General features: G+C 39.7%; 2 protein-coding genes across 2 annotated transcripts; one reads left to right on the top strand and one right to left on the bottom strand.

Moving 5' to 3' along the window:
• Positions 1–131: 131 nt before the first annotated feature.
• Positions 132–4,140, bottom strand: ubxn8 (UBX domain protein 8). The gene is made up of 8 exons (XM_064943455.1): positions 3,700–4,140; positions 3,279–3,407; positions 2,389–2,462; positions 2,175–2,297; positions 1,523–1,657; positions 862–903; positions 642–716; positions 132–500 (listed from the first exon to the last, which is right to left on the bottom strand). Exons 1-8 carry the CDS (start codon positions 3,782–3,784, stop codon positions 330–332), a joined length of 834 nt encoding a protein of 277 aa, XP_064799527.1. The 5' UTR covers positions 3,785–4,140; the 3' UTR covers positions 132–329.
• A 5,698-nt stretch (positions 4,141–9,838) lies between these two features.
• LOC135518344 (very long chain fatty acid elongase 7-like) lies at positions 9,839–16,859 on the top strand. Its single transcript, XM_064943451.1, has 8 exons — positions 9,839–9,983; positions 12,179–12,262; positions 12,610–12,800; positions 14,447–14,527; positions 14,626–14,682; positions 14,799–14,904; positions 15,027–15,163; positions 15,547–16,859. Exons 1-8 carry the CDS (start codon positions 9,854–9,856, stop codon positions 15,871–15,873), a joined length of 1,113 nt encoding a protein of 370 aa, XP_064799523.1. The 5' UTR covers positions 9,839–9,853; the 3' UTR covers positions 15,874–16,859.
• The last annotated feature ends 69 nt before the right edge of the window (positions 16,860–16,928 follow it).

Below are 16,928 nucleotides of genomic sequence, written 5' to 3'. Positions count from 1 at the left end.
TAAACAACTGCCATTGACCCTACCATATACATTCCTCCTACATAACCATTAACTTCTGGTGTAGCAAGTATTTCAAATTACAACCCAACAGTGTATAACGTCACCAGAACTCGAGATTGTCCACTCATGTGTGTTTGTGTAGCAAAGTTTTAATGAAACAGTAATTCATACAACAGAGCATGAAAGAAGTACACTGGTTGTATACTTGGTTCTGACATTAAGAATCCATGCAATATGGACTTAGTTTATAGCTTCGTTCCCTTGTCAAGGATTTGCTGTTCTGACGCCTTCCATGATCCAGTAACCAGTTGCCCATATTGTTATTTTCCTCAGGTCGTGGAGGGATCTTTCCCTTCCACATTTAATACTGTGTGTGTTAAAATGCCTGCATCCCCCATGCTTATGTCTTTCCCAATGACCAAGGGTTGTCTGGGGTAGGTGGTGCATAATGTATAGAGTGTAGGGTGATATCCTGTTTTCAGCAACCAGTCCAAAAGAACCTACAGAACAAAGGTTTTCAAATCAAAACGGTACAATCTTTGTAAGCTTAACTATTTTAAAACAATATCTTATTGAATAGGATAAGGCCATGTTAAGTTTGAGTATGAGATGAATACAGAGGGGGGGAAACTAATTCTCACCGAGGAGCTGTCGGATTTCAGGAATCTTCTGTGAATTGTTCTTCCACTTGGGCATCTCAAAGCCACCCGTACAACCTGTCAAGAGAAACCTTACTGTACTCACTGACCACCTTTTGCCAATCATTAATTGTTTACATTGATCAGAGTAATTGTGTCTTCAAATTTCACAGTGTAACAGATGTAAGAGCAAACACTCCATGGGACAAAAGTGTATACATACCCCTTCAGCATCCTCTGCTGGCTCCTCTGGTAAAACGACCACCTTTTCAATCCAGAAGAGCACAAACCATTGAGGGTTTAGGCCTGGATTCAATTCCATTGTGCTTTGTCAACTATGCGCCATTTCAAAGGTATTTTCTGATTGAGCCGACATATGCAGCGTTACTGAAAGGTGGCTGGATCGAATCCCCAAGCTGACAGTGTACAATTCTGCCCCTGAGTAAGGCAGTTAACACTGTTCCCCGGGCGCCAAAGACGTGGATATCAATTAAGGCAGCCCCCCCCACCTCTCAGTTGAAGGCATTCAGTTGTACAACTGACTAGGTATCCCCCGTTCCCTACTGTGCGGTCTTTAAAAGTGCATAGCCGACAAAGCATGATCGGATTGAATCCCGGACGAAACACAAAACAATGACTCCCTCTGCTTTAGTGAAATAAACTATAGAGGGACCCGCAAGCGGGACTAACCTGACATGGAATAAAGGTTGGTGTTATCTGGAATCCTTGGGACCTCAACTCTGATTGTACCTCATTGAAGTTGACATTTAAAATGGTTTAGGGTAGGGACGTCCCAATTCTAAATAGCACTAACCATGGAATAAAACCATTTTCAGGTCCTCGGATTTAAATAGTTCCTGAATAGAGTCATTCAGCATACGCACCCTTTTTTGGGGAGGGACCTCAGGTTTGGGGTGGAGTCTGGTGGCACTCTCTGGCAGTTTCCTCCTTCTTACTGCCTCCTGATTGGGTGTCCCATCAACATCCTCATGGGCACTCTGCCCTAACGATTCTCCTTCCTGTAGCCACATAAATAACACATTTACAGTTGGCACACCTCACTGAGGATCTTGTCCATAGAAGTCTATCAAAAGGCCTAAAAATGTAAGAGGTGTGTACAATTCTTCTCCCCAGTGGAAGAAAGCAAGTACTGCATTCCATTGGCTAAGAACACTTCATTTGTTCATAGCAAATTTGAACCAGTGTACAATATTAATTATTATGTTTTATTCATTCATTTGTAGATTTACCTGGCCCATTGAAACAATTAAATTATAATTCTGGTGTGAAACCAAACGCATTTAGCCTACATGACAACATGTAGCCTAGTCTACATATTGCACTGGGGCAAAACAATCTACGTTTTAATCGTAAATAACCTACAATTTATTTCGTAACTCAAAGTAGCACATGCACAAAAGGTACGGTTGTTTAGCTATCGGGACGAAGTGTTCAGAGAATCCAGTCACCCAGCAACTATTATGTGGTTTTTATACAATTCCATGGGTGGTATCTGGTAGTTGAAGTTATTCTCACCCCAAGTTGTTCTCCGTCAGTCAGCTTCCAGGTCTCTCCCGTCATGCGGTAGAATCGCTCTTCTTTCTTTCTCATGGAAGACTCCTGACGAGGCCTCAGCACTGACTCCTGGTAAGAGAAGGCCTGAAAGGGAAACACACACAGGAAAGTATTAGCCTACTCTGTTTAAAAAAAGAGCAGTGCTGTTTAGTTTTTTGCTGAAAGGCCATATTACCTTCTCACTGTGTTTCTCCTGCAGCTCATCCCTTGCCTGCTTTTGTCTTTGTTTTGCCTCCTCATCTTCAGAATCTGGAAGAAGTGTAGTTTCATTCAATCAACTGGTTCACAATTTTCAGAAGAAATCGTTCGCCTGGTATCAGAAGTTGAAAAACAGTGGCCAAGACTGAAACACCCGATTAGGCTAATCAACTAATGGCCCAGATGAATTAAATCAGGTGTGTTGGTGACCACCTCCTGGCGCTGCTGTAACCCATTCATAGATTCTAACTGCTTTAGCGCCTATTGACAGAAGTATCTTTTGGATGGGGGGAGTTTTGTTAATTAACATATCCAACGCTCCGTCTTAACATTAAAAGCAATCGCTTGCGGTACGGTTTTGGAAACATAAGGAACGTATAAAGGTTCAAATAAAATATTACTACACCTTTATAGGGTTCCCATTCGACCATGTCTCATCGCTTGTTTGTGGAAGACAGCCAATTAGTTCAGGTGGCTTTCTGTCTATCTAGCGTGCTCCAAACACCTATATGTAACTTGGGAGTGAGTGTCGTTCGTCAACTGGCACACAGTCTGTGGCTCTGTGCAAAACTGCTACAGTAAGTATATTTTTTGGGAAAATGATTTATTGTTGAAATGAAAGGGGCATATCAACATGTTTCGAAAAACTGGTCTGACGTTTCGAAACGTTAACACAGCATCGGAATTGTAGTTCACGTGCAGGCAACTGTGGGTGAACCTAATCCCTAAAAACTATGGATAAGAATGGTTTTGGAATGCTAGCTCTGCTGTAACAAAGGCCTAGGGTTGGCGACAACTGTTATATAAAATGGAATGCATGATTTGAATGAGTAATATTGGGATTGCCTGTTTGATACAGTCACCTACATTCAGATGTTGATCGGGTGTTGGAAGAGAACAAAGACCTCAGGCGTGGATAAAAATATGACACCATCAAGGTAGACAGGCCCAACAGCAACAGACCTCGCCCCACCAATAGAAAGGCACCTCTCACATCTAAAACGGAGATTCATAGACATATGAGCAATTAATAACTTGAATAGATAATGTACACTTACAAGTCACCTTCAAGTGGATACTAGTAATCAATTTATGACAGTTCAGTATTTTGTGTGTACAAACGTTAGGACAGTAATGTCACATTAAAAGGACAACAGCATGACAATTCAACTAGCTACATATCCCCAAACAAAAATTAAATCCCTCTCCCCTTGTTGCAAAACTAGCCAATGGGCTCCTTGCACATAGTTTAACCAACACTTGCAAGAGTAAAAAAACAACAACTTACCGATTATTGAATGTTTCCAAGAAACAAAACAAAGTATTGATATTAACAAGGTCCCCAAAAGCCAAGATGTCTTTGACGAAGACATTTTATAATATCGTTCTCCAAGCTATCCCGTTTTTACTGCGTGTCTTTTTTTTTTTAATACATTTTTTTCTTACAATATTCTTCCGCTGTAAATATCTCAACCACAGCTAGAACCATGAGCCAGATATTTTACTGGATGTATAAATGTGAAGCATCCGGTTGACGTTTCCACTCACTGCCAAATATGGTGATGAGAGGAAGCACATTTAGCCGGCAGTGGGAGAAGATGGAGCAAGATGGATTTTGGCCGTACAGTTCTCTGTTTCCAAAACCAGTATCTAACAGTGGACTGCGTTTTGTAGCCTTTACCCTTTGCAAACGTTTTTTTGTTTGCTATGGCTTTGTTTAGTAGTGCATGGACGAATATAGTTTTTGCACACGCGCCCTACAGAGTAGGCGTTCCCTAACGGAAATATGCAAAAACATAATAGATCGCGCCAATAGGATGTCACAAGCTCGTGCTTGGCTCTGCCCACCTCCTGCTTGTTCTGCCCATTCTGTTCGTTTGTTCCCATTGGAAACGACAGGCTCTGGTCTGTCTTGGGTTAGTTATAAAGAATCGTTGTCAATTTCGCAAACGTGTGATTGGGGACCCCTGCTGGTCAATACAAGTACATAATATAAGTACAGGTTATATAGGGTCAGGATAAAACGTCTTAATAAACTGATCATAAAGATATGGTCTTAACTGTATTTTTAAACCATATTTAGTTGATTGATGGAAGCATATAAGGAACAGTCCACTTTCCTGAATGTTATACATTGGTCTCTTTTGTCATCTGATTATTACCCCTATATATTTCATGCCATTTTCTTTCTCAGAAAATGACAAACATGATGTGCCACCTGTGTCATTCAAGACACCACATACAGACAACAGGACAAAGGAAATTAGACAGAGAAAGTGAAGGGAATGGAAACTGTCAATCCCATTACATGCATCAAAGCTAAAGTTATAAGTTATAGTTATCATATGCTGTTAACAGCACAGGGGGGAATTATTTAGGTTAATTAGTGTTCAAATTGAGACCAATTCTCTTTTTCAAATGAGCCCAGCACAATAAAAATATCAATATAATACTAAATTACAAAACATGATCCTAAAAAATCAACCCAATCTTTACATGGTGCATCCCCCACTAATGCTGTAAATTCCCTAAAGGGAACCAGGCATTCAAGCCTGAGCCTTCTTTGCAACATATTCCACATCTGTGGAGCATTAAAAATTAAAATGAATCTCCCTAAATCAGATACCACCCCCGGAACCTCTAGCACTATCCAATCTTGTGCTCTTGTACTTTATTCTATCTTTGTGACCTTGACCAGTGTTGTTAGATACATGGGAAGTTTCTGCAGGAGCGCTTTGTAAATAAACAGAAGAGAATGCTGCTCTACAGACAAAGGACCAACCCACCTTTTCCTATAATCGATAAGGGTGGCTTCTAAAATAATCACCAGTAATGAATCTAAGGGCACAATGTAAAACAGCATCTAGTGGTCAAAGTGTGGAAGCTGCTGTGCATGGAGATTATATCCCTCTAATCTAAAACAGACATAAAAGTGGCCTGGACACCTTCCTTTCTATTATCAAAAGGCAGACATGCTCTATTTCTGTAAAATAATACAATTTTGATATTCAACTTCTTTACGAGCTCAGTATAATGTGTTTTTAAAATGTCAACTTATTATCAAGCCAGATACCAAGATATTCATAAGAGGGAACTTGTTCAATGTGTGTTCTGTTCAGGCTAGTAATGTCAATCAAATGTATTTATGAAGACATTTTTACACCAGCAGATGTCAAAGTGCTATACAGAAACCCAGCCTAAACCCCAAACAGTAAGTCATTTATGGGACCTAGATAATAGCATGGATTTTTGTTGTTGTTGCTTTAAGTACAAACTAAAGGTCCAAGAGTGACTTCTGTAGCGCTTGGAAATCAGACGTCAAATGTGAAAAGGCTTGGTTTACAGAGTATAATACTGTATCATCAGCATAAACATTCATAAACATTTTTTCACAGTATTTCAAATTGTGTGTATATACAGTATAAACAATAGTAGCTCCAGAATCAAACCCTGGGGTACCCCTTTATTCGAGTTCTCATTGCAGGTGAGTAGGAATAATGTGATAACTGCAAAGAGAAACCTGCACACTGCTCTTGCTCGTATCACTTATTTTCTTGAAGCTCATGTGTCAGCCTCTTGGTCTTCGTCAGATGTTCTTTCCTCTGACGAAGGCCAAGAGGCCAACACAAGCTTTAATGAAATAACTGATATGAGCAAGAACAGTTTGTTTGACACAATTTATATCTGTAAAAAAGAACAGTCAACGTTTGTTTTTGAAAAGAGATAATAGGAATGGTACTGGATCTTCAGTGACATGTTATGTTTGCCCCTGTGTTTTGAAAGAAACCTGGAGTAACAGCCTTGCTACAACTTCCCGAGCAAGCTAATACAGCAGAACTGGAGTTGTTCGTCATCGTACTTAGTCTAATCTGTGAATTAATCACTGAAAGTGTAATGGTGAACAAGAACAATATAACAACATGTGACCAGGGAGAGTGTGTATGAGTGAGAATATCTCCAAGTGCCTCTATCTTAGACATGAGCAGTGACCAGACCACTGCGCTGAAAGGCCTTTGTCTCCCTGGAGACGGACTTACATTTAACATTTACATTTAAGTCATTTAGCAGACGCTCTTATCCAGAGCGACTTACAAATTGGTGAATTCACCTTCTGACATCCAGACTTCCTAGCAACTCCTCAGAATAGAGAGCATGCTGACTGCAGAGCTTTATCTGAATTCATGACATACTTACCCACCAAAATGTATGGAAGTTAAACACGTTTTTGTGTAAACATTGTGTACATGAGATACTAAGTATTCATGTCAAACTACAATATTGTGGTGTCTATTGAGAATTGTTCAGCATATTGTTCTTTAGATAAGTTTTGCGTTTTATATTTTGATTTAGAGGCTTTAGTGAGAACATTCCATTTCACATTGTCCGTTTTTGATTTGTTACCAATAATAAATGTCATTCAACACATGCAGAGATGACTTCCTACAAATTAGATTATTGCTGACTTTCCAGGAAGTGGGCATGGTGTTGTTTAGGACATGATAGATGTCATAGGTATGTAATGAATTTACATACAGTTAGTCGGTAGACTAGTAGCTCCCCATCACACTGCCTGGTTGTCAGTGTAACCCAGAAGAGCTTGTTAGGTGAGAGTTGAGTTATAGGGTGTGACACTGCCATCTACCCTAGTTGTCACTGAGCCAAATATGCCATTGAAACTGTTCCATGCATTTTGCTACACCTGCAATAACATCTGTTAAACACGTGTATGTGACCAATACAATCTGATTTGATGCCCATATTATTATTCAGATACTTTTGACTAATCATCATTCCCTTTAAAGACACATTCCAGCCTCCTTTTCATCTCACCTATCACCTGATTTACTTAACAAAAACTCACACCTCAATAGGTGGTCCAGGTATGACATGGAACAAGAAGGGGGGTGGGTTCTTACCTCTTTTGGCCTCTATTGTTCCTCAAGCAAGGGGGACAGGGGAGGACTATGACAACATTACTGCATTTCTACTTGGAATATTGTTTTTCCAACAGGAAAAGTAAAACATAATAGCCGGAGTGGGTGTTTCAGCGTGTCTTTAAAATATGATTATAGCTTAGGACACTTTGTGGTACTTTTTAAGTCTAGCCATTAAGATCGAACAGTAAGAAAACATTTTGACAATGATTGATGGTTGCTGGTTACTTGACTCATTCCTTATGCAATTCTTTGTTGTAATGTTGACACTCCCGGATGTGAACGGAGGAATGATGAAGTCAGAGGTAAAGAATGAAGATGGAAGTTGTACACCATATTAGTGAGATAAGAAACCTGTCAGGTTACTTGTTACTATTCCTCTGCCTGACACACTGAACATGCATAACTTTGCCATGAGGATACTGTTGTTTATTTCCATTGTGAATGGTTCTGATTCAAGGTATATTGAAACATAAATGATAAATTCGTTTTACTATAATTATGGTTAAAAAATATAATAATAATCCCTTTCAGAGTATGTATATTTGCTCTACATTTTCTTAACATTCCCTTAATTTCTCATGAGGTTGACTGTACAGTAGGCTTTACCCCAGTCGTCTGTGTTAGGACTTGATACTTTGGAAGTAAATTACACGTGATTGAATGTCTTCTCTCTATATGCCGTGTGTTATTTTACATTTGACTGTATGTGTACTACCATGAAAACATCTGACAAACGTTGGTTTTGGAGTGAAATGTCCTACAGCATTGAGGGCATTGTGCGGCATAATATACATGTATCCCTTCTCAGTTTTGCTCTAAGTACGTTTTCAAGTATTAGTTTAGACTACTATGAGATCTTTGTTTGACATTCCTGCAACAACTTTACAGCTCAAGGTTGACAACATTCCCCCAAACATGTACTTGTTATTTTAGTATTTGTGCAAAGCATGGTATTGAACCTGAACGTTTAGCCTACTTAATGTGAGGAACTGGATTCCCTTGCTACAGAGAATAAAAACTATGACTTGATAACTACAGATTCACAGAATAGTATTTTTTTCTTTCTTGACTTTATTTTGAAGTAGTTATGCATAGAGCTATTGTGTTTATTGGGGTGGCAGGTAGCCTAGTGGTTAGAGCGTTGGGCCAGTAACTGAAATCTTTCTGGATCGAATCCCCGAGCTGACAAGGTAAAAATCTGTCATTCTTCCCCTGAACAAGGCACTGTTCCCCGGTAGGTCGTCATTATAACTAAGAATTTGTTCTTAACTGACTTGCCTAGGCTACCTGGCTAAATGTATTTATTGTTTATATTGCTATTTGGTGATTATGTTTATTGTTATCGATGATGCTGATACACTAACTTCCTGTATAATTTTCTAAATCAATTGAGGATGATAGAAAATGATTTATATTACCGAGTCAATTGACAGGCTATTGATGATGCATTGATATTGTTGATCCTTTTATATCTTCCTAATCATTTTGTTGTCCCGAAAGACACTCTGTTACAACTCTACTCCTACACACTGTTTATGTGTTCTGATTGTTACCCATACCTAGATCTACATAATATCTCAACTACCTCGTACCCGTGCACATTGACTCCATAGATTGTAGAGGAATACAAATATCTGGGTGTCTTCTTGGACAATAAGCTTCAGTGGAGTAAATGTACAGCCCTGATCTACAAAAAAAGTGTCAACAGAGACTGTATTTCTCAAAAAGACGTGATCTTTTAATGTTAACTGTACTATACTGACTCTGTTTTACAAATCTTTCATTGAGAGTATTTTAACTGTTTGTGTTTGTTGGTTTGGCAATGCCACTGTCAGCCAGAGAAATATGCTGAGAAGGATTATCACCGCAGCAAGCAAGGTACTTGGAGTCAAACAGACAGGCCTGGATGAGATCTTTAAGGTCAGGTCCCTCTGCAAGGCTCACAAAATCATTTTAGACCCAAGCCACCCCCTGTTCTCGGACTTTGAACTACTCCCCTCTGGGCGCAGGTAAAGGGTACCCCCTCGGTAGGAAAAACAGAATTAGACAATTTGATCCTATCGACTCAGTAAGGCCAGCAGGCAAGTCTCTTTTTATTGGTATGTAACTGTTATGAAAGTTGTAATGTCAATTTATCATATATTTAAACGCCACTTTAAACTTGTACATGACACTGCAACAACATTTCCCCATAAGGACAATAAAGTCAGTGAAGTAATCCGCTACTCCTGTATATAGCATCGTAGGTTTGTGTTACTATGTGCGATTGTTGGGAAATGGCTCGTAAGTAAGCATTTCACTATAAAGTCTACACCTGTTTGTATTTTGTGCATGTGACAAATAAAATGTGATGCATTTACACACTGCAAAGAATGTTTCATTAATTCTCAATTGCTCACTATGGGATTGTATTGGAACTTCGTCAAACAGAAAGCACCAATCAGCGAAGTGGCATAGTTTCGGGCATTGTTGGAGAAGTTTCGTCCGGAGCCCGGCTCTGCCAAAATGTGGGAGGAGACATCTGCAGTGGATAAGTACGCTGCATCACCAACAGGCGAGTCATTCGAGCCAGGCCGGCAGCGACAGGTGTGTACCAGACACAAGAGGAAAGGGAAACGCCATCGTCGTCAAACAGGTTATTGGGTCTCACTCATTTCTCTTCATCGTTGAGTTTTACCTCATTTTAGGCGATTCTTTCCAGGACAATGAGGTCGGCCTAAATATTTATGTTAACTAGGCAAGTCAGTTAACAACATTCTTATTTAAAATGACGGCCTAGGAACAGTGGGTTAAGGGGTAGAACGACATATTTTTACCTTGTCAACTCGAATTCGATAAAGCAACCTTTCAATACTGTCCCAAAACTCGAACCACTAGGCTACTTGCGCGTTAAAGTTTAGGTTAGTGAAATATTAGACTAATTTAACCTTAATTCTTCCACTTCTCCAGAAAAACGTTGTGGTTTAGTCTAACTTTCTGTCATTTGAAGTAATTAACCCAAACGTATATATTTTGATTAGCCTAATAATGGAGAGCCGGTGTGGTATTTCGTGTTCAAAGTAAACAACCTGCTTGTAATGGAGAACCCTCTAAACAAATAGACACGTTCCCAGACTAGATTCTTGCATTGTGGTGGTTACGCAACCTGGTCTCAGAGCATTTCGTATTATTCTGTACGTAAATCTGAGCAACCTAATTTAGTAAGATATGTTAAGATTCGTATGGTATATAATTTGTGGATGTCCATCCATTTTGTATGATATGTTACTAATTATAAATTGAGTGGTTTGAGTGCTGATAGGCTAAAAGCCATGGTATATCAGACCATATACCACATGTATGACAAATTATTTTTACAGTTTTAATTACGTTAACCAAGATATAAAAGCAATACGGCACCTCGGGATTTGTAGTGTTTTATCTAATATACCACGGCTGATATCTGTATCCAGGCACTTCGCATTGCATTGTGCTTAAGAACAGCCCTTAGCTGTGGTATATTGCCCATATACCACACCCCCTCGTACCTTCCTTCGTATTATGTTAAGTATTCTAGCTCTGTGGCCTGCGGGCGTGAGCAAAGCTTGGGGTTAAGGTGGGGTTACAAGGTTAGGGGAAGGGCTAGTTAACATAAGTAGTTAGAAAGTTGATAAAATGCTGAAGTTGTTTGTGATGTATTTCAACCTCACAATCTTTTGCTAGATGTTTGTGGTATATGCCCACCAGTGGAGGCTGCTAAGGGGAGGTTGGCTCATAATGTCTAGAGTGATATCAACTACATGGAAACCATGTATTTGATAACATTCCATTGACTCCCTTCCAGACATTGAGCCGTCCTCCCTAAGCAGCCTCAACTGATGCCCAACCATCCACCCTTTCCTTTGTGCCTTAAGTAACATCTATGTAAGCATACCTAACATGTACTAAATGGAGTGTTATGGATTTATGTACAAAGTAATACGAAATGCTCTGAGACCAGGCTGGATTATGATGGACCAACCTTGTGTAAACTTTACAGGCATTCTGAGTTTGGGCCCAGGCATAGATTGAATTCTTTGGTTGTCTGGCTAGATGTGTAATTTTAAAGGTAAACTTCAATATTATTTGGAGTCTGTAATGGCAATGCTGATTAACAGTATATACTTCACTGATAACTTTTGTAGCTATTACAATCTTTGTTATGATCACATGTTTCTATTGTTCCACTTGTAAAGCTCAATACAACTGAATTGTAGCCTAATTGGGTAAACCATAGGGCAGTGGTATTTAATGCTTACCCTACAAGGTCCGGATCCTGACAGTTTTCTGTTCTACCTGATAATTAATTGCACCCACCGGGTGTCCCAGATCTAAATCAGTCACTGATCAGAGGGGCAACAATGAGAACGCAGTGGTGCTACTGATGCTATTACGCAATTGATGCACCCAAATTACCACAGTCTACTCAGTTACTGCACTTCTACTGCAGTCTCTTTTTTTTTTGCTAAGGGTAATCTAACTTTTTACTGCATTTTTTTATTTTTAAAGCTGGAATGTGAAGTTTTTCTTCCCCTCGGACGTCATTGGATGCGCGATAGAACAGCAATACGTACTGCCTTTTTTATTTATGTCGTTGAGCAACGCTCCAGACCTCGCTTCGTCAACAAAACAATAACGGCTGTGGGGCAGACAGTGGCACAGTTTTCCCTACTGCAGATTCCATCTTTAAAAAGCTTGCATTGTATTTCAATTGTGCATGTTACTTTGCTGTATAAAACCTATTCTGTGAACTGATATGGGGCTCTAAATTTTGGGATTGCACTTCTGAATAGTATCCCATTTATTTTATAGGAGGTGCAACAAGAACAGTAATGGCTTTCGACTCGCTGCCCTCCAGAGTAGTCTTGCTCTATGATGAATGGCTTAAACTGGCTGGTAAGTCTACACAAGTTGTTGTAATTTCGAAACAAAGTTATTCAAATAATTTATTGATGTAGAAAGTTGATTCAATTATCAGTTCGTCTTAATTTCTGTATAGTGTTTATTAGGGACACTCAAGACAGTGGAAATTAAGTTGTTTAAAAAAATAATCTCCATCCATTCTAACTATTTCCTGCCCTTGAGGCATTGACTGATCTAACACAATTGGATGGGTGTCCACAAGGGCTCATTACATTACACCTGTCCTGTTATGTCAGATTAGTGATTACTTGTAAGTAAGTATTTGAACAGGATGCTGGGCTTGTCACGTTACTCAGGAATGTTTTATTTTGTCCACTCAGATCCCAGGACAGAGGACTGGCCCCTAATGGCATCGCCGATAGCCCAGACTCTCATCGTAATCGCCTACATCTACTTTGTCACGACGCTGGGCCCTCGGCTGATGGAGAACCGCAAACCCTTTGACCTCAAAAATACCATGGTCATCTACAATTTCAGTATAGTGGGCTTCTCCATCTACATGATCTATGAGGTAGGTGCACTTCAGAAATCAACTGGCCACCATAACTTTAAATTCCAATGTAGCTGTTTTTATTTCAAAATCAAATCATTTTCTGGGTAACAATTAAGTACCCATTTCTATTTAAAGCAAACACTGAACTGTTATTGGCAGAGCAGTGTGGCACTCTTTCTTAATGGTCTATTAACTATACTAAACATGGTCCCCTGAGCTGAGTTTTATTTTAAATATGTTTATTTATTTAACCTTTTATTTACCTAGGCAAGTCAGTTTAAGAACAAATTCTTATTTACAATGACGGCCAAACCCGGATGACGCTGGGCCAATTGTGCGCCACTCTATGGGACTCCCAATCACAGCCGGATACCGCCTGGATTCGAACCAGGGACACCTCTTACGCTGAGATGCAGTGGCCTAGACCGCTGCACCACCCGGGAGCCCTAAAAGATACAATAATAGAATACGCATAAGAAGCTTATTTCTCTCAAATTTTGTTCACAAATTTGTTTACTTCCCTGTTAGTGAACATTTCTCCTTTGCCAAGATAATCATCCACCTGACAGGTGTGACACATCAAGAAGCTGATTAAATTGCATTATCATTACACAGGTGCACTTTGTGCTGGAGGCTAAAAAAAAAGGCTGCTCTAAAATGTGCAGTTTTGTCACACAACACAATGCCACAGATGCACAATGCCACAGCATGCAATTGGCATGATGACTGTAGGAATGTCTACCAAATAAAGGTGAAATTTAAAAAAATACCAGAGCTGTTGCCAGAGAATTTAATGTTAATTTCTCTACCATAAGCCGCCTCAAGTCGTTTTAGAGAATTTGTCAGTACTTCCAACCGGCCTTATCCACATCCGGCTTATTCACCTGTGGAATCATCTGAGACAGCCACCCGGACAGCTGATGAAACTGAGGAATATTTCTATCTGTAATAAAAAGCCCTTTGTGGGGAAAACCCCATGACTATTGGCTGGGCCTGGCTCCCAAGTGGGTGGGTGACAATTGCCTGCTAGGATGCATTTCCATTTTAAACATCTTGTCTTTCAAAAACTGCTGGACATAAAATAAAATGTTGAATACAACTGTAGTGGTTGAAGCGTTTCCATGACGATTTAGGCACATTTTGTATTAATAAATTGTCGACAGCCTGTATGCCATCCCACCCATCTAATTCTTCGGGTAACCTGTGAAAGACTGCATGGATAGAATGCATTAATAGATTATTTGACTTTTCGTAATAATTCTCGTGTCACAGATCTTGCGCCGCTGCTCTCGTTAGACAGAAGAAAAATCCACCCCTGTCGAACGGATAAATGTTGTCACCCTTAACAAAATGTCTCCTATATCTGCCGTTTCCGTTACACGTTACAATTATTTGTTTGCGAATAAACCTGGGTCAATGGAAACCTGCCTACTGTGTGTTGAGTTTCATAGACACACATTTTTGACTGCACTGGGCCTTTAAGTTTTCACTCATGAGAAATGTAATGGGTTTAGTTTTACTACTATGCTGTCATCTGCTGGTGGTTACTTGCAATAACACAGGTGTGACTTTTACATGATGTACTTTGTAAAGTGGGATGTCTGGGGGGTTTTTCTCATGTTTTTTTTCCCCAATTTTGACTTACATTAACTTGTTTGTGTTAGTATCTGATGTCCGGTTGGGCCAATGGTTACTCCTATGGTTGTGACCTTGTTGACTACTCCAACAATCCTCTGGCTGTCCGGGTAAGCTACTTTCACATTGCACTGGTGAAATACTCTTTGAATATTAATACTCCTGTATCTCTGAATTCGGTGGCAATGTTTGACTGTTGCCCTCTCAGATGGCATGGACCTGCTGGCTCTACTACTTCTCAAAGTTTATTGAAATGTTGGACACAGTAAGTACTATTCTATCCTGTTTAGTTGTACAACTGTAGTCAAGTAGAACATTTTTATGAATTAAACTTGTTATTACTACACAACTATATGAAAGAAATTGTCATTTTCTTCTCAGATCTTCTTCGTCCTCCGCAAAAAGACCAGCCAGGTGACATTCCTTCATGTCTTTCATCACTCTATCATGCCCTTCACTTGGTGGTTTGGAGTCAAGTTTTCAGCAGGTAGAGTAAAACACTTGAAATGGAACTTGTGAATCTGAGTTGGTAATGACCTAACATTATGCAATTATGTCATCTGTTGTCATTTTTGAAATCATACAATGTATTATTTTTTTTTAAACCAGGTGGTATGGGAACCTTCCATGCTATGTTAAACTGCTGTGTCCACGTCCTCATGTACTCCTACTATGCTGTGTGTGCTATGGGGCCTGCCTATCAGAAGTACCTGTGGTGGAAGAAATACATGACCACCATCCAGTTGGTATGCTAATACTTGTATAGTGTGCCCCGTGTTCATTAATTGAATTGAGGAAAAGTGCATGACTTAGACTGAAATAGAATGAGTCCCGGTACTGTTTTATAGTCAAATGCAGGAGCTCCACAGTAGTACCGTTTGTTTGAGCTAATATTCTAGAGCAGGAACAGGAGCTCAAGCAGTAGAACATTTGAGGTGCTGGTACTCTGCTGTGGTGAGCTCAAGCACTGAGGATAAACAATTTAAGAAACAAAGCTGGATGGAGCATCCACATTTTTACTTTAAGTAAAATGCTTTCCTCAATTGCTGCCCCTTTTAAGACATGTACATCCTCATTGTAGTGGTTTAGTCACCATATAATATCTTAATCCTGTTTCCTATTTCTTTAGGTTCAGTTTGTGATGGTGACTGTCCACATTGGTCAGTTTGTCTTCATGAAGGACTGCCCCTACAAGTTCCCGGTTCTTCTCTACATTGTTGGTCTCTACGGACTGATCTTCCTGGTTCTCTTCCTCAACTTCTGGTACCACGCATACACAAAGGGAAAGAGGCTGCCCAAGGTTGCGCAGAAAAGCAAGGCTCTCCAGAATGGCAATGGGGTTCACCATTCCAATGGGGTCGCCAAGGAGGCAACCAACGGCATCTTCTATGGCACAACCAACAAGGTTGCAAACGGCTTTCACCATGGCAATGGCATTCACAAGAAGGAAAAGTAAATGATGCAGCCTCAGGTTTTAGTTGACGAGCTCAATTACCAACTTCCAGGGCTGTATTTTACATCCAAGTCTCCTTTTTGTTTCACTTCCACCATTTCAGAGCGTATTCCTTGTTTTAATTGGTTCCAACTGTTTTTTTGTGTGTGCTTACAACATTGTTATCACTGTTATTGAATAGAATCATATGTTCTGTTTGGCTATAAGTGGGTGAGTTAGTGCATGACTTTTGTTCAGAAATGTAGTTATAGGGACCACTGCACATAACATTTTTTTCCCAGTTACAAATGTAAATGTTTTTGTGCTGTAATATAATGTGCCTGGCAACAGGCTTGAGTATCGGTTTAAACAAGGTCATGATGCTTAATGTCTGGTGCAAACAGAGCATACAAATGGTCTTAGAGCTGCTCTGATAGAACCTGAAGCCCTGGAATCAGTGGCATACATTTCACTGATTTGAGCTTTAGTCTTTTCATATGACAATCAGTTTGTAGTAGGTGAAATGCACTTCCTGAAATGCTTTATTGCTTATAGTATGCCAAGGGTTCTTACTTGATGCATTTTGTGTTAATTTAATGTTCACAATGTATATACATTTGTCTTTTTTATGTTGCCGTTTGAAGGTCAAATGTACAGCAGACTGTGAAGGCTGTCTGGGCTTTTAGTGTTATTGAAGGAGCTGACCAAAAATGGGCATTTCCTTTGTTTGTGCCCATGGTGAATGAGAACAGAACAATATTGTCTGAATGAAAGCAATTATTTTACTACTGCAGTCAATAGCAAATACTGTGTATTTTTAAGCTACTTGCTCAATATTGTAACGAATTCGGGTGGGTGGCCCCGACCGGGACTAGAATCCGAGTCCCGCGACTGTCAAGCCAGCACCTTAACCATCACGCCAGGAGGTCCAAACCGCTTGACGAGGTCGCTACAATATTGTTCAAAAGAACAATCTGCTTTTATGTTGAAATAAATTATTTTTACCTACATATATTGGCAAAGTCATTTATGAAAGTTCATTTAAGCTTTACGTTTTTATAGGTAACTATACCAGATTA

The sequence above is a fragment of the Oncorhynchus masou genome, chromosome 28 (genome assembly GCF_036934945.1).
Source record: "Oncorhynchus masou masou isolate Uvic2021 chromosome 28, UVic_Omas_1.1, whole genome shotgun sequence".
Taxonomy (NCBI): domain Eukaryota; kingdom Metazoa; phylum Chordata; class Actinopteri; order Salmoniformes; family Salmonidae; genus Oncorhynchus; species Oncorhynchus masou.
The sequence above is the reverse complement of the archived record's forward strand: the minus strand, read 5'-3'. Positions and strand labels throughout refer to the sequence as shown.